The following is a 22,930-nucleotide window of genomic DNA, read 5'->3' as shown; positions in this document are numbered from 1 at the left end:
CCATGAAATACCTCAGGCAGTAGAGATTTCAGTGGTTTAATTGTACAGAGTAAAAACTAGATTAAGCCACATATATTTGAAGAATGATAACTCAGATGCAATAGAATGTAATGGACCTTGAAACATTAAACTCGCTCTCCTGTAAAAACAGTAAAATGTGACTTGGCAGGTTCTTCCCCTGGACCCTTCATATGTCATGGCTATTAAAGAATCCTTACATCTGCCTCAGAATCTGAGAACATTAACGATGAGTCAAACTTTGATAAGAGTCATACTTTGATCACGCTGACTATTGTTAAATGTCTTCTTCTCACACTTTCCTAGCCAAACCAATATTTGAAAAATTGTATTAAATCTAGTATGACATGTTAATAAAAGGCTAATTATTGAAAGCTTTAATAAATATTGTAGAGTTACTAGTGAACAAAAATATTTTTATTCAGAGTCAGATTTTGTGAATGTTGAAACAAGTTCTCGAATAATTTTTATTTTTATATTATTTAAGGTCCACGCCTGTGGAGTAACGGTTAGCGCGTCTGGCCGCGAAAGCAGATGGCCCGGGTTCGATTCCCGGTCGGGGAAAGTTACCTGGTTGAGGTTTTTTCTGGGGTTTTCCCTCAACCCAATATGAGCAAATGCTGGGTAACTTTTGGTGCTGGACCCCAGACTCATTTCACCGTCATTATCACCATCTCATTCAGACGCTAAATTACCTAAGAAGTTGATAAAGCGTCGTAAAATAACCTACAAAAAATATTATTTAAGTTTTCTTGTTTAGGTAGCCTATATAATAGAAAACTTTTTTGTAACAAAAACATAAATTTATACTATCTGCTTGAATCTCATGCTTACAAATATGAATAAAGATCATTATTAATATTTTTTCAGCCTCATTTACAAAACTCAATTTCTCTCCATTTTTAAATGTGTGGGTTAGCTCATTTTTCCGAGCATGTCTTCAATTATTGAAAATAATTTTTTATGATTCAATTTTTAAAAGTTAGATATCAATGTGAAATAGCCATATTAAATATCTAAAAACGTGCCTACTAAGTGCACTGAAGTATTCCTAATAATTCCAGAAAAAAAAATCACAATGGCGATCTCTAATAGTTCAATGGAAATTTAATTACTTACAAAGCAATGTATAGCAGAATGGTGCAGCAGCAGTAGACAGGAAGCACTGACAGCATGCTGGGAGATTTTTCGGTGCTGGATGATCCAGTGAACGTTGCAACATTATGCATACTCGTACACCCACTATGGATCAAGTCACTCGAGGAAACACTGATAAATTACACTCATATTCACTTATTATGATATCTTCTTATATTTGTACATTTTGCATTTTAAATGTCGGTTTTCATTCACACTGCACTTTAAATTTTCACTTGCCTACCTTCTTTCTCGAGAGAAAATTGTTTAGCTAAGGCTTCAGTTTTTGACAACAGAATGGAAGAATGTCATTTTAATGTACCAGTTATTGGTTTTAGATTGTGATATCTGGCCTGCAAATTTTCGGTGTGGTTTGTGTGCTTTTTCATGGGACAAAATATAAATGACATGTTAGAAATGTTTTTTTTTTGTGCCCAACCAAATAGTTTTTTTTTTGTGCCCAACCAAATAGTTTTTTTTTTTTTTTTTTTTGATGTTGTTATAGGAACTTGACTAGTTTGTAGGCTGGCTCTCGTAGCAACTCTTTTAACAGTTCCTCCAATGCCATCACATGGACCTTTGCCATGCGATGTTGCAAAGAGGTGCCATTCAGCATGAATTCCATTATCGTCTTCATGTAAACAGATATTTTAAAAATTCTTTTTGTTTTCGTATTGTGAACTTGATCCAACTGAAAAGTAGATATTTTTTTATATTGTTGAATTCTCGCTTTAAGAAATTGATTGCTTCGGATTGAGAAAAGTGAAAGAAATCGGTGTCATGTTTCATGCTTTCTGAGATGTCAATACTTTTGTGACGAATTTCTGTATCATCTCTGAAATATACTACAAAAGGATGTATTATGGCTTGGCATTTGTTCCAATGTACACCTTGCACTGAATCTTGTATTACAAAAGAATACTAGAATTTGATGTTGGTAGTGGAATGTTTGCACAATCTATAAGTAATTTTACGTTTTCGTAATGTGTGCAAACACATACACTTTGAGTTCCATTAGCCCCTTGCAAAATACATTCTTTTGGTCTCAGTTCTGCAAATTTAGAAAAACTTATTTTTACCTCTGGATATTAATTGTTCTTGAAACACTTGTATGTTTCCTTAAGATTACATGAAATTAATTTTTTCTGCTTATGAACTCTTTGACCGCACTTTTTAACAGTAACAAAATTCTTTTTTCCAGCCATTACCCTATTCACTCAGTCTGATCTGTAGTCACTGTACACAGGTCCGAAACTTCACCGAGTTTATTGTCAGGAGTGGACAAAATTCCCTTTTCTTTAGCCAGTTCTTTTGCCACCCTTATCATGTGATCAGTTGCTTCAAAGTTTTGTTTAATTTTATTGCAGGACCAACTTTCAAAAATTGTTAAAATTTGAATTTTTACCATCTCGTCATCTGCCGTGTGAAAGGATTCAATCAATCTGTTAATAATATCATTATTGTCTGTCTTTTCAATGGATGTCGATGCAGCTTCTGTATGGAAAACTTTACTCTCTACGGTGGCCTTTGGGTCTACTTTTTTAAACTTTTCACGAGGATATCGTTTTTGTTGTAGTTTTCTTTTCTTAATAGGGGATTCTCTTACTGACACCAAACTGTTGTTTAGCTCTTCAATACTACTGATGTCTAGCGCTGTATCCACAGAACTGCTAGAAGAACTAGGACTATCATTTTCTCTGTCTGCACTACTTTCATTTGATTCATGTTCATTAATATCACAAGTACTGGTACCAGCCTCACATATAATTTCACCTGACCTGTCCGGAAGTTGATACACTTTTTTACGGCACGAATCACATATTCGCACATTCAAAGACTCCGCTAAATTGAGCTTTATCAATAAACCCCGACTTGCGCGTCTTAGAGTACATTTCTTTTTAAAAGCGTGGTTAGGAAGGTCAAATGGATTCAAACACTTGTTATATATCACGCGATCTTTACCATCACTCATGTTGTAGAAGTCACGTCACAGGCGTTAATATTCGACAAACAGAATTTCACTCCATACAATTCAAACCCTGACTATTTTTCTCTCTTCTATATTTAGTCTCTGGCCATCTGTTTACTGAAACGAAGTTTACTGCCTTACCCAGCCTTGCTATCATTAAACATTAGGCTGTATAGGCCTAGTACAGTATAAACATACAGCATCGTAAAGGGCTCCCACTCTTAGCTGAGCTGGCAAAAATAATAATAATAATAATAATAATAATAATAATAATAATAATAATAATAATAATAATAATAATAATAATAAAACTTTAGATAAGATATTTACCGTTCCTTAAGGTGTAAATCATTTGATGAATGAATGCATTTGTAGTGTAGTGTGGCGACATCAATTATTCTATGCAATGGGGTATTTCGTAAAACTTTTCGCGTGCAGTTTTCTAGCACACGTGTATGTGTTGGTCTATGGTCGCAAAGATTCATAAGCTGGGGATCGCGAGCATGTGCATGCCTCCGGAAAATAAGTTGTTGTAAATGTATGTATGCAGATCCCACAGTTTTAAATACTGTAGTTTACAGGTAAAGGGAACAAGTCTCTCTCCCTCCCTCCCTCCCCTCTCTCTCTCTCTCTCTATATATATATATATATATATATATATATATATATATATATATATATATATTCTTCAGATTTTTAACTTGGATATTTAATGTAATTTTGCTTTGAAAAAGAAAAAAAATTAGGCCAAATTTTAAATTTGTGATAGGTCTAAAGTAATGAAAAGTATTGTATTTAGTCTTTCAAACGCGCCAAACCCCAAGTCTCAACTGCATGTAGACAGAATTGCAAATGAGCTTATGTAAGCTTAATAGTGCGCGCATATAATAATTTCAAATAGTCATAACTACACAAATAACTGATAATTGTGGAAATTAAACAATACATGTCTCCTTATTTGATGTCTGGAATTCGTGCAGAAAAAAAAAACCGACCATTTATGAGGTCGTTGCTGTGCGATTTGACGTGGAATGACTCATGTACAGAAATTAAATACAAAATGGGTATGACATTTTTTGGCTTGCGTAAGAGTGGCAGCAGCACCGGCAGAACAATGATGATATCTAACAATGAAAATTGTAAATGTTCCACACCGATATCATACACATCTGTGGTACATACGAGTAATGAAGTCAAACCTTATTTCAGCTCCTCAGCCTACAATAACGAAGTACCGGTAAGAATCTGTATATTGAATACCTGCATTAAGTGCTACACAATTATTACTGAGTTAAAAGGAATACAGATATACTCCAAAACGTACGTGAAACCAATATCTGAACTGAAGTACAAAACACGGTCAACTGTCATTGCCAAAGCATGGACTACATGCATCAAGAAAACTATGGAATAACCGTGGTGGGAATATAATGGTGTAGCAGACGGTTGACTCAAACTCGTTTTCTACTGCGCATGTCGTCACTTGGGAAGCAGCAGCGGCGCGCTAATTCGCACCGCAGTGCTCGAGGAACAAAGCAAACAACTGTTGTGTGTACGTGCACGGTGTTAATTCGTTGTTTATATATATTATATTGAATGTTATTCTTGTATCAGTAATGCTATTGATGTGACACATGCTATTAATATTCCTGGATGTGCAGTATCTGGTTGTTTGAGTTACAATCGAAAAACAAAAGGAACTGACGTAAAATCTATATATATATATATATATATATATATATATATAATTTGAACTGGTAATGGAAATTACGAGAAAACGGCTGGACGAATTTTAATAAATGACCCCTCATTTTGAAGCTTGGAACTCAAAGTTTTTCGGAAAAATAGTAGTTTTCAGTGAAATGTCAATTTTTAAACATAATTTTCCTATTTTCCAAAATCCATCTGTCGTCAGTTTTGAGAACTAGCTAATAGTATTCACGGCTGTCCTGATATTCCCTTCGCTTTTTTGTAAAGGAAAAGCGAAGCGAGCATCAAGTCGGCCGTGTTGCATTTCAGAATAAAACAAAATACATACTGCAGTAAACAATATTACACGAAGGCCAAGATCTGCAAGAATGCTGACATATTTAGAGCTCAAATTAAATTGGTTATTAAAAAATTAACTTACTAAAAATAATTTATAGGTTCGATTCTGTTGTGTGTAATTTTCTGGGTACAGCTGTGTATTGGATATTAAAAACTAAAAAAACTTAAGGTGGTTTGATGATATTATTACCATTAGAAATGAATTATTATTGTAGTTAATGCCATGATGTGACTATTTTTCATTAATTATACATATTAATGCTATATTGATTATATGAAAGTGAAAAGTTTTGGGGTTATATAAGTAGATGTAGAGAATAACTTAAATTAGATTTTGATTTCTATATTTTACTGAGTGGCGGCTATATAGTATATATAGTATATGTTACTGAAAGCTATAAAACTTACGTAAGATAATATTATTAAAAATAAAAAATGTTCATAATTATTAATGAAGTGGGGTTGGGTCTTTTTCATATATTTAATGGTGGTGTGGTGTAGATATTTATATGCGTGGTTCTCTTCAGTATTGGCTCGAGAGAGAGTATCTTTCATTGTTATGGAAGCAAATAACTTTCCGAATGTCTGGTATTCTTCACTGAAAATAAATCTGAAAAATGTTTATTTGAACGTCTAATGAATTTAGTTTGCAGCATTTGCTGCAGAAGCCACTAGTATTATAGGTTTCCGAAGAATGAAGACTTGGCAAGACAATGGTTGCATGCTTGTAGAAGGGAGGATGAAGTCAATTTACAGCACGATGAGTTTTCTCGCAACTCATTTGCAAAATATATTTTCATGTTAAACTTATTGTTTGACTTATTCCATAGATTGCTTTGAGGGAAAAGAAAGGGGGTAAAAATCTTAAGATTTAATGTTGTTTCAGCTCGAATATGTTCACTTCATTTTGAGGAGTCAAGTTACGAAGTACCTTTAAAGCAGAAACTTCTAAATTATGAACCAAAAAGCAGTCGTAATCTGAAAGTAGACGCTGTACCCACAAAAGCTCTGGCGCAGTCTTGCTTGAAACGAAAATCAACAGATAATCTGAGATTGGACAGATGTGAAAAACGGAGAAGGAGAAAAGAAATTCATGACATCATTGCCAATAGTTCATGTAGGCCTACTCTTCAGGCCACTTCCAAAACCAATTCAGACGAACATGTATCAGAGGATAGTGCATTAGACCTAAATAACGAAACGTAATTACAGCATTATAATAACTATCAACTAGTATGTTCCTGTGTATCATATTGTTATTGTTAAAATTTTTCACATATGAGTCGCTCCGCAGAAGGGAATAATTTTCTCATAGTTCTTCAAAACTTTCTAAGCTAAAAGGACTTAATTACATGTCTCATAAAATGTTAAAGCTGTGTTATCTTTTAACAACTTCCAGACAGAAAAGGCTTCAGTAAATGGAAGGATTCAATTGTCTCGAATGTCAATAGAGGAGCAAAAAAGGAGTCAATTTCTCGCTTAATCCTAGCATTATCACGGTTGGGGAAAAAATTGCCCAACCTTTTTATTTTCTAAATTTTTTTCAATTAATGAAATCTGACAGCTTTCATCGTTACTCTATTTGTCTCTAACATGAGAAAGTATGCACACGTGTTCTGTTTCAGATTTCAAATATAGCAGACTAATAATTTGAAGTATTTGTTAGTGGACAGATTTTACCCACCCTTGGTATTTCATATGACCTACACTTTCAAACATTTTATAGTTTGAATTCTGTGATTTTTGTCCATTGTTGTAACTGTTTGTAATGCCGTTAAAGTCGTTTACTGTTTCAATTCTCCACTTTACCATTTACTTGCAGTGTAGAAACTTGAGTTGGTAAATTTGTTCTTTCTTTATTGGTGATTGTTCAAATCTAGTTGTATTCAGGGATACAGAACATGGACATGAGTTGTTTTGTGGATAATAGCAGCCTTATTGTTTTGGGTGAAAATGATATTATAGTGCTATTGGAAATTGATTTACCGGCGGAGTTGAAGAAAGAAAGTGGTAGTGAGGAAGATAATACAGAAGTGGTTAGTGAGGGTGAATCAAGGTCTATTTCAAGTACTAGCTGCTAACAAGAAAGCCGTTCACATTACGACAATTAATGTCAGATGTGGAAATTGTGGACTTAATTTGTGTAAAAAAATATTCAGATATTAAAATTGTGTGCAGGAGCATTTTACTAAAAGAAATATGCAGAATCACTGGAATGAAAAACTGATGTGTTTTTTTAAGTAATGTAAAAATGTTGACGATGACAATTTTTGAACGTATTTGAGGATCTCGGAATCAAAACGCGTTAAGTCCACATTTTATCGAAAATGCGTTTTTTTTTTTTTCGAATTTGCCTTCTTTTAGGGACACTTCATCATGCTACACTTGACATTTGTTGCAATTCACATTTTCAGCCTCTTTAAAGCCAGCCTGAAATCGAAGGTCTGATTCAGAATGTATTCTGTCCATGAACCTAAGATATCTTCTAATGAAAGCAGTACACCAGAATGAACGTAATTAATTCGACACCTGCCTTTAACAAATGTTCATTATTGACTCTTTTCTAAAGTTTGCTTGTTGCTACCTTTAAGTTCATGCAGTAAGATTTAAAAGGACGGGCTTATTGCCTGGAATCTCTATTTAAATCTCCACGCGCAGACAGTGAATTGGTGGTGTGCGGTAAGTGGCATTTAAAGGCAGGTGGAGGTCGTTTGCAATAAACATGGGTCTTTTACTACAAATTGTGATATTATACTCATAATTTGGTAACAGTTTGAACAGTATGTTAAGTTTCGAAAGACTCCAGTGCAAAACATTTCTTGTGAGATTTACAAACTTTGCAGGTTCTCGCTGGCTTCTTTTTCTGTGGGTGGTAGGTATATGACGGGAGGGGGGGGGGATAAGCCCAACAGTTTGCTTGTAATATTGTCGTCGTAACCCTCTATAAAATGCCTGCTTCCAGGTGAAGTTGAAGATTTGTATAGATCCTTTCCTTCCTGGGTTTGCTTCCCTTCACGGTCTTACATGCAATTACGTAGACATTGAAAAGCTGAAAAGTACCATAAACATTATATTGAAGAAACATTTCTGTAGTTTTTTTTACGTATTTTCCCATAATGGAGAAGGGATATAAGACTTCATTCTGACGCTGACCTGACAGTCAACCCACAGCATAACGTTATTGTACTCTATTACGCCCCTCAGTTTCACCACTGTGTATTCCCTTTCATTGTTACCCTTTTTTCCTTTATGTTCACCATGTGAATGTTGTGCTTCGTAGACAGACCTTTTCTGTCATGTCACTATACTGCCAATAACTCTTACAAGACCTCGATTCTGATTCCCTTTCTTAAACTTTGTTCATTTTACTTGGAATGCAGGACAGAACTTCAATGCACTTTTATTCAAACAGAATTCTGGAAAACCTTTCGCTTATATTTAGACGAAAATAACTCCTCTTCTTCAAGAAAGATCGTTTTACAACATACAACAACCCTCTAAATAGACAGCTTGAAAAAAACTGCATTTGACAGCTTGAATGAAAACTGTCAATAAAAGTCGCAGGGTCACAAAGACGTCATGTCTAGACGGCTATGCTTTGGGAGCGCATCACGTTCCTGACAAGACATTAGTAGGGAAGGGATTAGTTAATACAGCTTCTTGGTATTCACATCAATTAACCTACCCCACTTTCAAAACCTTAAGGAGCTGAGCTGAGCTAAGCTAGCAAGCTGCGAGAGAGTCTGCAATGCTTCCCGCGTGACGTTATCACGTAGTAGGAGAACGGGCGAGGCTGCGCACTGCTTCACCATTATATTCCCACCACGGGAATAACATCCTCGGTAATAGTTAGAGGTGGGGAAGAAATAACGTAACAGTTATTTTGGAACCGTTCCTTGTTTGGAACTGTTCCAAAAAGTAACAGCACCTTGGAACACTATGTTCCAAAATAACAGTGTTGCTCTGACCTAGTACGAAATACTTGCGGTTACAAATACTCGTTTCACTTTGGAACTACATTATGACAACGCCTGTTCCACAGAACGGAATATGTTTGGTACTATTGAAAGCAGTGACGCCAACTTTTGAAAAACAGGAGGTGGGCTCAAACATTTGACGAGCCTTAAGGGAAGAGGATACTGAAATTTTGAACTTCCTTGTATCTTGTTTAGGACTTTCGGTTTTTTTTACACAAAACTAGCACATGTATAAAATATAAAATCAAATCTTGCAATGTTAAAAAAATAAAGGGGGGGGCGAAAATTTTGTAATTTACCCCCCTCAACTATGATTTGGAAAAAATGATATATCTCAGCCAATTATTGAGATATTTTAAAGCTGTTTTCACCATTACATTCACAACAAAATTATCTACAAAATGGCTTCATTCGATTTTTAATATACTGCCTAGATATTAAATTACAGGTATCAGAATATAATTTATATTTTTTGGGAGTTCACTTTTTTACATAAACTTAATTGTTTTCATGTATAGTGTAAAAATCAAAATTCTAATGAAGAGAAAAGTTTTTAAATAGGTTACTTAACATCTGTGTAAAATTTTGTCTCCCTATCTTTTGTAGTTCCTAAGTTATATGAATTTGAATGCAGCAGTGTGTCCAAAAACAAATTATCGGGAAAATGCAATCAAAGATATGCATGCGATAAAAAGTATTTTATCTTACTTTACGGTATTCAGAATGCACCAGCTGCATAGGATGGTCCTTCTTGCTTCTTGCTGGCTTCCTCTGACCTCAGTCTGGCAATTTTCACAGCTCTCCTGTAACGTTGAAACGCTTCGGCACTTTGTATACTTCTTCTATTCACTGTAGCTAGGTCTTTCCGTTTTGCGTGTTCTTTAGTGTGGTGTCCTGGAGAGAGACCTAGCTTCACTTGTGTTGCAGTTATGGTGCATTGTCCATAATTATACTGATTGATTGCTTCACACACTGCTATGCTGATGCGTCGCTTCGTCACAAACACTTCTTTGGGACACTTGCTCCAAATTGAACGATGGAGAGCTTCATTGCCATTCTGAGTTTCTCCTTCCAGGCACCTCTCTAGAAGTTCATCAGAGGCAAGTCTCTGAAAGACTGGCATTACATTGAGAACAACTTTACCTGATAAGGGATTATGGACATTGTCTTTGTGGGACCCTGGGGTTTCATTCTTCGCTACAGCTCGGTTATAAAAACACCAGGAATCCTCACCTTGCGGGCACTTGTGATGTTCTGATTTAGCATCAGTAGACCTACAATGGTACAAAATGGCATAGATTGCAGTTTTCATACCGTCTCGATTGCCTTTATGTGCATAAATGGCATTTCGATAGTAACTGCTAATGCTCACTATTGTAGACGCTTTCAGGCTACCATGAGCCTTCCCACCGAGCGTCGTCCCCTTCTTGCCTTCATCTTTCACAAGGTTCCGAAGTGCCGTCCCCATTCTTATGGCGACATGATTGATACACTCCAACTTCTTTATTTTGCCACCATATATTTTGTTTTGAAGGAACAGTTTATATGATTTGCTATTGCCATCGCTTATCATCTCTGTATACCTGAATCCATAATCTTCAGATCTCTTCCATAATGTGAGGGCTGCTGTCATTTCCATCGCAGTTGACGAACCACTGTAATTCTTTTCACAGTCCTTCACATGGCCTTCATACCAGAAATGATATTCTGGCGTGTCACCCAGGTCCTTATTTGTCTCACATGTATGACAATACTTAGACAGGATCTCATAATCAATAACAAATCCTGTCTGAGCAACAATAACACATGCTACGCCACACAGTGAGGTGTGTCCACGACGGTGCCAGGTGGCATCAAAACTTACCGTTATATCTATAATTTCTTTATTGGCAAGAGAGGGGTCTAATTCTATGTATTTGTCCCTTACTTCTTGCCTTGCTTTTTGAACAGGTCACTTACCGTTTCTTTTGATGCCTTTTCAATTTTCTTTACGTGCCTGTCGAAAGTTTTGTGTGTCATGCACAAAGTATTTAGTGACATGCAGAATGTTTCCAGAGCTGCATGCCCTTTGCCAAATGCATTGAATGCTTGGACTATTCTTCTGTTTATATCAAAACTTGGCCTTGCCGAAGTTTCATTTACTCTGACTGAAGAATAATGGTATGTAGAGTATTTACATTTATTGCAGTATATTTCAAGTCTCTTTGCGAAACCTTGACTATCGCTAGACTTTATAATTAAACTTATACTAAAACACTTTGAGCACGCCACATTACTAACTAAGTTTTGTAAACAGTTTGTATCTACTATTATATAAGTAGGTGATAACATATTTACATCTTCTATTTCTTTATTTACAATTTCTTGGAGATATTCTAACCTCCTCTTCACTGGTGGAGTAACATTAGGCCCAGATCGATTGTTATCCGAAGACCTGGGCAATGACTGTTGAAGGTCTACTGAGCTTTCGGCATTCATAATGTTTTCTACTATTTTTAGGGGGTTCATCCTTACAGTTTTCATATGCTTTACAAGCCTAGACTTATTTTTACTAACTCTGCCCATGATGGAAGCAATTTGGTCTAACACGCTACTGTACGAAATTTATGTAAATTTGTGTGCTTGTATACTAAAAACCTGGCATTACTTTCAAATACGTTTTTCAAACCTAACCTACTGCCACACACAAAACCGAATTTCACTATTGAACATACACACAGTTATTACACAGAACTTATCACTTAATCATACTTTTATACACTTTTTTACACACTATAATAACTATATACTTATATTTACACTCTACAATAATTATTTTCTTTTTGTTTCTAGAAACATGTGATTTCCAGGCTTAGAAACAAAGCAACTCACAAATGTAAACACAAACTGCGTGTACTAACAAAAAGATTTGGTGGGAAAATTTACAAGGAGTGAATGCTACTGTCATCCAGTTCAGAAAAAGTAAACTATTTCACTATAGTGCTGCCACAATGTTTAGAAATGTAATTATCATGAAACTGCATGAAAAATCACAAGAAATGGCAGCGAAAATGCGGGAAAATAGATGAGAAGTAAAAGAAGGAAAATAAGTGGGCGTAGGTTTTTAAATCCCAGGTGCAGCAATTTAAAAATGGCGTCACAATGCGTCATAGTATAGCAGAAGGGCTTTAAATGACATTGTATCATATTCCCAATATATCAAGGAGTAATTTAAGAGAAAAAATTTTTTTTCGAAAAGTTGTCGATTTTTTGACAAATTTCAGTATCCTCTTCCCTTAAGTTAAATAAATCTCACGATAAATTATTGGGTGGGCTCGGATTCCACGAGCCCATATAAGTTGGCGCCACTGTTTGAAAGCAGAATTAGGAATCCTTTCGTCGTATTGAAATAAATGTTGGAAACTAAAGTAAAAGATAAATAGTAAAGATACGAAGATAGCCTTTAAAAAATGTACACACTATCTTGGAACTGATGTTAATTAAGCATAGGATTCTATCAAATAACATAATGCCTGTATTATAGGAACTACATTGTGAATTTTATCAAGGGAGATGAAAATATATAGGTTATGTTTTATTTCCAAATATTTTACAGTTTGTTTCATTGCCAATTCTTGAAATTAAACTAAAATCTGTTGAAACATGACTGTATTATTGAAGTTCTTTTGTTTAAAAAAAAGTTCAACGGTAAATTTTCATATTTCATTACAATGAGATTATTATTCTTCATGACGATACATTATTAATACGAATTTTAGCACGGCCAAAATTATTATAGCTTTTATTTACGCATTTTTGGAGAAAGTGAACACTACTGTGACCACTGGGATCCATTTCGATTTCGTGACCAATTTACAAATAATTTAAAATTACATTACATTTCCTGCTTCGAACGAACCTGATCTACGAATTCAATTTAGCATTAGAAAAGATTTCATTTCCAGGAATTCACATCTCGACTCATTATGACATCGTACTGCATCACAAGTATGTGACCATTTAGCGTCCGTACATGTTCTTAAATACCACTGTTACATTACGTACTAGTAGTACGTGGCTCTTCCACTGTTACACTAAATACTCCTGTTACAAAAAATACTCGATGTTATGGAACTACATTATGAGTCATGACTATAAAATAACGTAACGGCCTATTCCAAACCAACACTGTTACATTGCATACTAGTAGTACTGTACCTGTTATACAAAATACTTGCTGTTACATGTTACAATATATTCGATGTTATGGAACACGGCCGACTTGATGATACCTTCGCTTTCAAAGATGAAGCGAAGCTAGCATCAAGTCGGCCGTGTATGGAACTACATTATGACAACCGTTGCTGCAGTGTTATCAATTTACCGACTTTGTCACTAGATCTGGCTACTTTTAACAATTTTCAGTGCCAAAATAAATACCAACTTTTTATCCTGAACTGGCGTCTTGCATTAATACGTGTATAATGTAACTGGTTTCGTGGTGTCCATACTGTCAGTATGACTTCTGGACTTTCTCATGGCCCTCGACTTATACTATTGCCTTTTTTACCCAAATGTTTGCATAAACTACTTTGACTAAAGGGTTTTAACAAAAATAAATTGTGTCACACGCTTCTCAGAATGACAGAACTGAATTTAGGGACTTGACTCTGGAGGAGTTTCGTTCATTCCTGGTGTGTTTTATTTTGGTACAGTATATATATATATATATATATATATATATATATATATATATATATACTAGGTTCAAAAAGTTCCCGGAATTTGCTAGCATCATAGAAACAACGTACCTTAAACACTATTCTACAGCATTCCCTTCAAAATAGTTGCCTTCCGCAACAACACACTTTTGCCAACGCGTGTAGAGTTCCTGGAAGCAGGCCTGGAAGCCATTTTGTGAAACCCGTCTTAGTGCTCTCGTCGCGTTTGCGATAACCTCTTCAGCATTGAATCTCCGTCCTTTCAGATGACTTTTCAGACGGGGAAACAGAAAGTAATCAGGTGGTGAGAGATCAGGAGAGTATGGTGGGTGATCCAAAGCAGTTATGTTGTGCCTGGCAAGAAAATTCTTTACAATAATTGCGCGATGAGCAGGTGCATTGTCATGCATAAGGAACCAGTTGTTTTCTACCCACTTTTCTGGACGTTTCCTTCTCACTGCGTCCCAGAGGCGACGGAGGGTTTCTACGTACAATTCTTTCGTTACAGTACGACCTTCTGGAATGAACTCATGGTGCATGAGACCCTGAGAGTCGAAGAAAACTTCCAAAATAACTTTGCTTTAAGTGTGCTTAAATGCGACAGGCTCATGTCAGTAGATTTACTGGCATATGAAAGAACTCCTGCGTGACAAAATTCCGGCACATCCGGCGATGCTGATATAACCTCTGCAGTTGCGAGCGTTGTTAAATAAAACATAACATTTAAAATAACTTTGCCTTTGAAAGTGTCCCTAGGAAATTTTTGCTTCCGAGGAGATGTTTTCGATTTCCACTCAGATGACTGTCGTTTAGGGACTGGGTCGTACAAGTAGCACCAGTTTCATTTTGTTTAAGAAATCACCATCTTCATCAGCCATACTGATCATGTCCCCAGCAAAACACAGAACTTGATGTTTGTACTTTGCTCTGTGGACATAATTACAAAATGCGACGAACAAACAAAACACTATGATAAACAAATGCCTACAACTCAAAACCAATAATTGCCATTATCAACAAACTTTAAGGAAATGACATCATGAATGTTACCAACAAAACAAATGTATAATATCCCTTGTTATATATTAATACGAAAAATGGTAGTAAAATTCCGGGAACTTTTTGAACCTAGTAGTATATATCGGCGTAGGCTATAAAATATATGGTGGTACTGTTGTTTTGGAACTGTTATTTGGAACCTAGTATTTTCATGGAACTGTTACGAGAAAATAACAACTTTTCCCATCTCTAGTAATAGTAGAACTGAATAATGACATCCAGTATGCCGTGTTTACTTTCTTCCTTGATTGTTATCTCAATGCGTAATGAATGATTAATGGCATGTATAATATTAATTTGCAATACACATATTTATGTCCACAGGCGCCAATTTCTTTGAAATAATGGAGAGGCAATGTTTTGAACAAAAGTCTGAGAGCCCACTCTTGTGCAGTAACAGCATGTCTGACGTGCGCCCGGGTTGAAATTCTGGTTGGTACAAGTTACTTGGTTGAATTTTTTCCGAGTTTCCCTTAATGGTTAATTGGTTCAGAGATCCCAAAACCTCGGAAACTACTGCCCTTATACACCACCCTTTCCCTTTCATTGCTTTACTTACCCTATCTTAACCTTTGTAGCAAATGGTGTGATTTAGGTGGCCATTTTCCTAGATCGTACCACAGTCTAATATATACAGTCGCGCAACTTCAACACTTTTTTTGCCAACATTCACGACACTAGCGCTCAAGCGGCAGGCAAGGCACTGGTCATAGGGTTGATACAGCCAGCACGTGCTTTAAAGGTATACGAGATGTTATAATAAGGTTTTAATCATGCGTCGGAATAAAGGCAATGTGTGCAATGACGGAAATTGCAGTAACAACAAGTTTAAATCTCCGGATTTATCGTTCTTCAGATTCCCTAAAGACCAAGAGAAAATCATAACTCAGTCATAACCTATAATTCACGCTGTAGGTAGCCTACGTATTGTGTTCTATAAAACATTTATTAGTTATCGGTTACCTATTTGTATGTCAGGAAGGAGAGTTTAAATAAAAACAAAGTAAATACCTGTTACAGTATATTATTGTTTTGCAAAGATCATGTGTAAATGTGTAACCATTCCGATTTTGGATAATTTATCTACAGTTTTTAATGCAAGTAATTCCATAATTTTTGTATTCGTGTTTTTTTTTCTATATACTTTTCAAAAGTTCAATGTTATATTGCATTCAAATAGGGATTATGGTGTTATTTTTTTCAAGAATTCATGGCGTATTATAATCCTTTTGCAAAATATTCACTTCTTGAATAAATCCAGACTGTGTCGATAAATTTCTGATGTGTTGGTGTAGATTCATGTGGCAGACGTATTAAGTTCTCAAGAAAAAAAAAGAGGCAATCTTTTCTGTAATAATTTGCATGACTGTTATTGGTGTTGATTTTACATTGCCAGTGATTATTATTTGAGCCGTTCAGAGCAAAAGTGGTATAAGTCAAAATTAGGTAATGAGGTTTAAAGTAAAAATTCTGTAAAATACAGCGCAAAGTAGCAATTAATGTATCCTTCGTGCTATTCACTGACTACTAATAGTTTAAATAAATTCAATATTAACTGCTACTTTGCGCTGTATTTTACAGAATGTTTACTTTAACCCTCATTACCCATTTTTGACTTACACCACTTCTGCTCTGAAAATAAAATTAGGCCTACATTTTCTGAGTTAATTGAAGTTACAATTTTTTCAACAAAATTGTGTATTCATTTGTTCTCACCTTCACACCTACGTCATAATAAGAGTAAGTGCAAGTAAATTACGTATTATATAGGTAGGGTAAGTTAAAATTAAGCTTATGTGTGAAAACTGGAAATGTAAGTTAATGTAAAATACGGTAAACTTTCCATAAAAATTTAAACCATAATATCAGCACTATTAGCGACTCAAAATAATAATAAAAGAAATTGAAAAATAATGAACTTCATAAATCAATGTCTGTCAAATTAAAGTTTAAATCTTCCCCTCTTTTATTTTTAAATTTACCTCAACGGCCGAGTTTACCCCAATTTGCGGTATGGAAAATAGTTAATTTCTCAGGATATAGGGAGAGGAGTTCACCACGCGATGTACCCTACGAGATATGCCCTACAATTTTGACTCTTCTCACAGGAAATATAGAGTTCCAATGGTTTATAAATATATTTAGGAATGAATTGAATTAACCGTCCACGTACAAACAATTATATTATTTCAAACCATGATACGTGATCAGGGCCATGATTCAGTTGTAAGGAGCAGAAAGAATTACGTTTATTCCCAGCTTCTGAAACTTGTAGATTAACTGCATGTGAAATTCTTCCAGGATTCTAAAGTAGAATTAGTAAGAACCATATACACTTATTGTATAGCATAAATATATAAAATAAATTACGCAAAACTCGTTTACTGATTTGTTATCATATGTAGTCTGCACACTTTTAACTTGCCTGCCGCTAGAGGGCTACTGTCGCGCCTGCTGTCAAATGTTGGCATATTTTATACGTAAGAGTTGCGTGACTGTATCTATTAAGGTGCGTACACACTTAGCGAACGAACAACGAACGAACGACAAACGATTGCATTCGTTGATTGAAATCGGTACGTGTGTACGTCGCAGCAAAGGCAAACCGATCGTTTGGTTTGCCTTCGGAAGTGATCCGTCGCTTGTCGGTACATCAAAGGAAGTTGGTATTCGTTGTGGACGGGATTTGCCACTAGCTTGTAGTTCGTAGCAGAACGCAGCGCTTAGTTCAATTTCACTAACAGGATGTCGAAACTGGAGTGGACGGAAGACGCTGTTATAAATCTTATTAATGCATATAGGGAGCAGGAAACTTCATGGAATCCCAAGTATCCTACTTAACACAATAAAATAAGAAAACATGATGTTTGGGAACCTATTGGAAAGATGTTTAGCTGGAAGATAGGCGAGTCAAACACGTGCAAAATTTGAAAATTATTTTTGTTTATTTATTTTCAGTGGATATATGTTTTTTGTTTATTGTAGGGAGCAGAAGTCAAAAAGAAAATTGAATCCCTACTGAAATGGGGAGTGATGAAGTGTACGAGTCAACTTGGTTCGCGTATAAACATATGTCGTTCCTTTTGGACAAATTCACGCCCAGAAAAAACAAAGTTCCAACCTTGTGCACACAAAATAAATTATTGGCATTGAAAAGTGTCTTTTCGTAAGCATGATGCGCATACGACAAACACAGACAAATCTCTCTTTTTAATATTTTAAGATAATTATTGTCAGTGAGGTATCCGTGTACTGAAACTTTCCCCTGGGGCCTATTTCATAAAAGTAATATTACTAAAAAGGTAATAACATTAAGTAATATTATTACTGTTCTGTTTCATAAAAGTAATATTTAATAATATTATTTATTACTGTAAACGCTCATATTATTACTAAAATAAATAATAATATTACTAAAGTGTTTCATAAAGCAGCAAAGATAATTAAATTTATTAATAATATTAACGTTAGTTCCATGACTATATTTTAAGTAATAGTTTAATAATTTGTAAAAAGTAAATGCCAATGTAGGGTTAGATTTTGAAGATAAAACCATGAAACCATTTGAAATGGATAATTCTGACTCAAATAGTGATGAAAAGGGAGTGTTTGTCCGACGTCCAAGAAATTTTAGACAACGAATATCCTACAACCATATGCAAGAAAGTTACGAATATAATGAAATAGTTGACCTTTCAATTCGAGAACTTTTCGCAAAAAACTCTGTTCCTTCAAGTTATTTTCACGTCTTTTCCCCATTTTAAAAAGCATAAGAGACAAAATGAATGACTAACAAAGTCCCTCTCCATACTTACAAATACTTACAAACTGTCATAGACGCCAATGTAGGTGGACCAGGCTGAAATTGAAAACTATCTTATCTAATTGTAAAAGAGGAACAATTGGAAAGGATGAAACCTAAATTAAATTCAATTACAGTATAGAACTGTTAGAAAGTAATTACTGTATATTTTACATTATTTTATGTTATTTGAATGATTGAACTTAACGTTTTTCCCCTCCTTTCTCGTCATTTTTTAAATTATAATAATTGTTCAGAAATATATGCCTATGGGACATCTACATAACAAAATACAGTAATATTAATATTTTCTGTACCTATTGAAATGTTTTTTTCAGTGTATACTTGTGACAACCTGAATCTATATACTCTTCACTAATTAACATTGTGAAGATCTTGGTGAGCCAAAATCTTTTGCAGACATATATCAACAAGTAGATCTATTACAAAATATGTGGACTACTTTAAACCACCCCTATTGAGGGCATAAACTAAAATTAACTTACGAGATTTATAGGTACCGTATCCACAATTCCACATCACAATCTCTAATTAGAACATATGTATTTGCATTTTGTATAGTCAGGTAACTTCTTGAAAATACTACTTACAACATAATCAGCAATAAAAACCCATTAAGACAATTTCAGTATTTTTATTAATTTCGTCATAACATTAATCTTCTGCAACATCCACACCTTCAAACTCAAACACTATATTTTCTAGGAACGACTTCACCGCGTAAGTACTTATGTCGTTATTGCATTACTTATTTATTTTTGGTAAAAGAGTAATTTTTATGTGTATTTATTTACGCTTGCACCAATAATTTTTAAGCCTTTTTATATAAGTACTTGCGCAGTATTCCGAATTATAACGGAACTTGAAATATCTTACATAAGACGCTTTGCAGGGTCCACTAACCCTGTCGTTAAACACTGTCCTTAAGGCTGCTACAATATTGTCATCAAAAGTTTTCACTGCTTAACATTTTCATATGGTACTTCTTTAGATAACGAGGTCCAATTTTTACACACGCTCGCGCACACACACGCTTCTGTCACTGATACACTGTTTTTGGAATTGCAAACTTTACAACAGCAGAGACGTGAACAATTAGGAATGATAAATATCTGTTCACAATATTTTAGATTTATCATATTGTTTCTTTTACTCGTAAATCAATTGAATCAAATAACAGAAACAATAACTTCGAGTTGCAGTGATTTACAATCTTATCTGAAATAAATTGTCTCCCAAACCTTCACACATATTACGATTTACTCTGTTGTTGCTATTAAAGATAGTACTTCAAAACTTATTTCATTCAACAACTGTTAACAGAGAGAATAATATAAATAGCTGTAGAGTGCAGACCAACTTGGTTATGTTTGTCAGCCTTAACCTCAAATCATCTGGCTACTGTACGTATTTTATGACTCGTGCAAAACGTTTATGAAACAGAATTTAGTCGGTTAATAAAATTGTTTTCATGACTGCAATACTATTACTTAATCAGTGGCGTCTCCTGACTTTGATCTTAAGGCGTTGGCAAAGAAAAAAATTAAATAAAACATACTCTATTAACCTTTACACATTCCCTCATATTTTTTTTGTGAACAAATAATAGGAAAGTCATTCATAAAGGTAATTAGCGTAAATTTTTTAAACATCAGTAAAATTGAATCAAGCTGACAGAGTAAACATCGATTAAGATAAATCTAAACAACGTATAAGTATAATTAATTGAAAACCAAAAGCACTGAAGCTGTCTCGTTACTCACAGTTATTTGAATTCGAAATCCACTCTCCTTTCCTTCTGCAAGAATTTCTTGATTACTGCTTCGTAGAACCTGGATTTGTCCTCTCGTAAGCTGGCAAGTAATTCCTTCTCGATTGAGATAAGGCTTAAGTTAGTCATCCGGTTGTGTGTTTGAGTGGAGCGGCAGTAGGTGTGGATCCTCTTCAATGATGAGAATGACCTCTCCACAGATGACGTAGTGCAAGGAATTGTAGAGACCAGCAATGCTAATTTGTATATTTCCGTAAATCTACTCATTAAATTCATGTCCAATAGATAATTTACAATTTGAATTGGCGTTTTGTCCGTCCCTTCATTAGAAGCATACCATACGTGAAGTTCATTCTGGAGTTTGCTTACATTGAAAACACTGCCATAAATATTTTGCACTCTATTTAATAAATCATTTGGGAAGTTTTCTCTTTTATTGAAGTGGGCCATTTTTGTTGGATTTATCAAATTAAAATACTGTAGCTTTTCAAATGATGCAAATCTAATTGTTAACTGGTTGCTAACATTATCAATGATTTCGAAATAAAGTCGCTTGAAATAATCTCGCTGTGACTCAGTGTTCAATCTCCTCTTTTTTACTTCAATCACCTCTTCATCTTCCACAGTATCATGAATAGAAGACCACACTGCTTCGAAATTCTCTCTTTCCTTTTGCAGCTGCTGTTGAAATGCTGTAATTTTAGTACTGGCATACAAAATATCAACATTTTTTGACTGGAGTATAGTGAACAAAACATCCGAAAAAGCAAGTAGGTTAGATAGAACCTTTATTAAAAATATGTTCTGGAAATCCTTGAGGAAGCTAGAAAATCCATTTGCGGTCATTGCAGTTATATGATCAAAGTTTCCACTTTCCTTAACATGTTCAAAGAACATTATCAATGCTTCTCTGTTCTCACTGACTGTATGGATAAGTCTAGAGGTAAAATTCCATCGGGTATTAGACAATGATGGTAGCTTTCGGGACATGAATGCTGAAAGCTCATGTAACCTCTTAGAAGAATGAGAAAAAAATGTAGGCAGTGATTTAAGACCGGAAAAAAATACTTTTAGGTCCTTGTTACATTCTAATGATTGTTGAAGTACTAGGTTCATAACATGAGCATAGCAGTGCGTAAAGAGAGCTTTAGGATATTTTTCCAGAACTTTGCTTTGAAGTCCATTGAGGTGACTACTCATCACGGCAGCGCCGTCATATGTTTGAGCGACTAGTTTTTCCCCACAGTTATATTGTTCTATTATTTCATTGACATGATCAAAAAGAGCTGCTGCAGTTCTGTCAGCGCTCACGTCACGAAACCCAAGAAACCGTTCTACTACTTTCTTCTGTGAAACTGAAAAATAACGAAATACTGTTGATAACTGTGACTTATTGCTTATGTCTGATGTTTCATCAAGCATAATAGCCACAAAATCCGTATTCTGAATTTCGTTGTAGATTTCATCTCTCAGAACATCGGCTACTGAATTGATTAAATCATTTTGAATGCTTGCCGAAGTACCGCGGAAAACTGTAGACGTTAGTAAATGTTCTTTGAATGGTGAATCGAACTCTGCACTTGCAAGAAGAAATTCCACGTAATTACCTTTGTTTATAGATTCTGAACTTTCCTCGTGGCCTCGAAATGACTGTTCCTGTTTCGCTAAATAGCAAACAGCATTAATCAATCTCTTTAATATTTCCCTGTTCTTTTTTACTTTTTCGTTATGCAGTTCTATTTCAACCTTTCGTTGAGAATCCAGAAGAACATCAATTCTAGTAGGGGATGCAATAAATCTGTTGAACGTTAAAAAACTAGCGAGATGAATTTCTGACTCACCATGTTTCTTCACAGCAGTATTGAGGTGATTTAAATCACCATACCCTTGCTGATTCCAAACAGTTTTCTTTGTTGAGAATAACAAACATGTCCAACAATAAAATCTGTTCACTACATCACAGCCGCAAAGCCAGTTTGAAATCTCATATAGCTCTTTACGAAAATGTCTCTTGAACCCCCTTCCAGTTCCAGTAGCACCACATTTGCCCTTTACAGACGTTGATATTATTAAATTAGGACATGGTCTGCCGCTGTCAATAACTTGTTTTTTCTGTGCGTAAGGAAGCGATGAAAAAGGACTATGTAATAGTTTTTGTACAACGCTTTCATTAGCCATCTTAAAACGATATATACCGCAACATACGCAACATCAGCGATAGCTGCTCATGCCGGTACTGGCGTGTGGCGTTGGAAGTAATTTCAACGTCCTGAGGAGCTAAAAGACGAGGGAGAGTGTGAGAGGGCGCATGCGCAATGAGTCTCTTACAGCGAGGGTTCAGCAAGTAACTCGTTGCAACGCCATGGCAAAGTTTAGCGCGTTTCATACTGCTAGGCTAGGCCGCTAGACGATAGATAGCAGTAGCAG

The 22,930-nt window shown here is 35.2% G+C and overlaps 1 protein-coding gene across 6 annotated transcripts in view; it reads right to left on the bottom strand.

Moving 5' to 3' along the window:
* The window catches only part of LOC138691379 (zinc finger protein 664-like), a 93,631-nt gene that overhangs the window by 44,589 nt on the left and 26,112 nt on the right, over window positions 1-22,930 (bottom strand). For 2 of the 6 annotated variants that reach the window (XM_069813286.1, XM_069813287.1), the window contains exon 1: window positions 1,138-3,716. The exons of 1 other annotated variant lie outside the window; for it this stretch is intronic. In XM_069813286.1, the coding sequence (XP_069669387.1) occupies window positions 1,138-1,240 (103 nt within the window). In that variant the 5' untranslated portion in view covers window positions 1,241-3,716. Of the gene's footprint in view, window positions 1-1,137; window positions 3,717-4,323; window positions 4,510-15,468; window positions 15,522-22,930 lie in introns of those variants that run through there. 3 more of the 6 variants (XM_069813289.1, XM_069813290.1, XM_069813291.1) reach the window with 3 other exon arrangements.

The sequence above is a fragment of the Periplaneta americana genome, chromosome 16 (assembly GCF_040183065.1).
Source record: "Periplaneta americana isolate PAMFEO1 chromosome 16, P.americana_PAMFEO1_priV1, whole genome shotgun sequence".
NCBI classification, from domain to species: domain Eukaryota; kingdom Metazoa; phylum Arthropoda; class Insecta; order Blattodea; family Blattidae; genus Periplaneta; species Periplaneta americana.
This window is presented reverse-complemented; position numbering and strand designations above follow the sequence as displayed.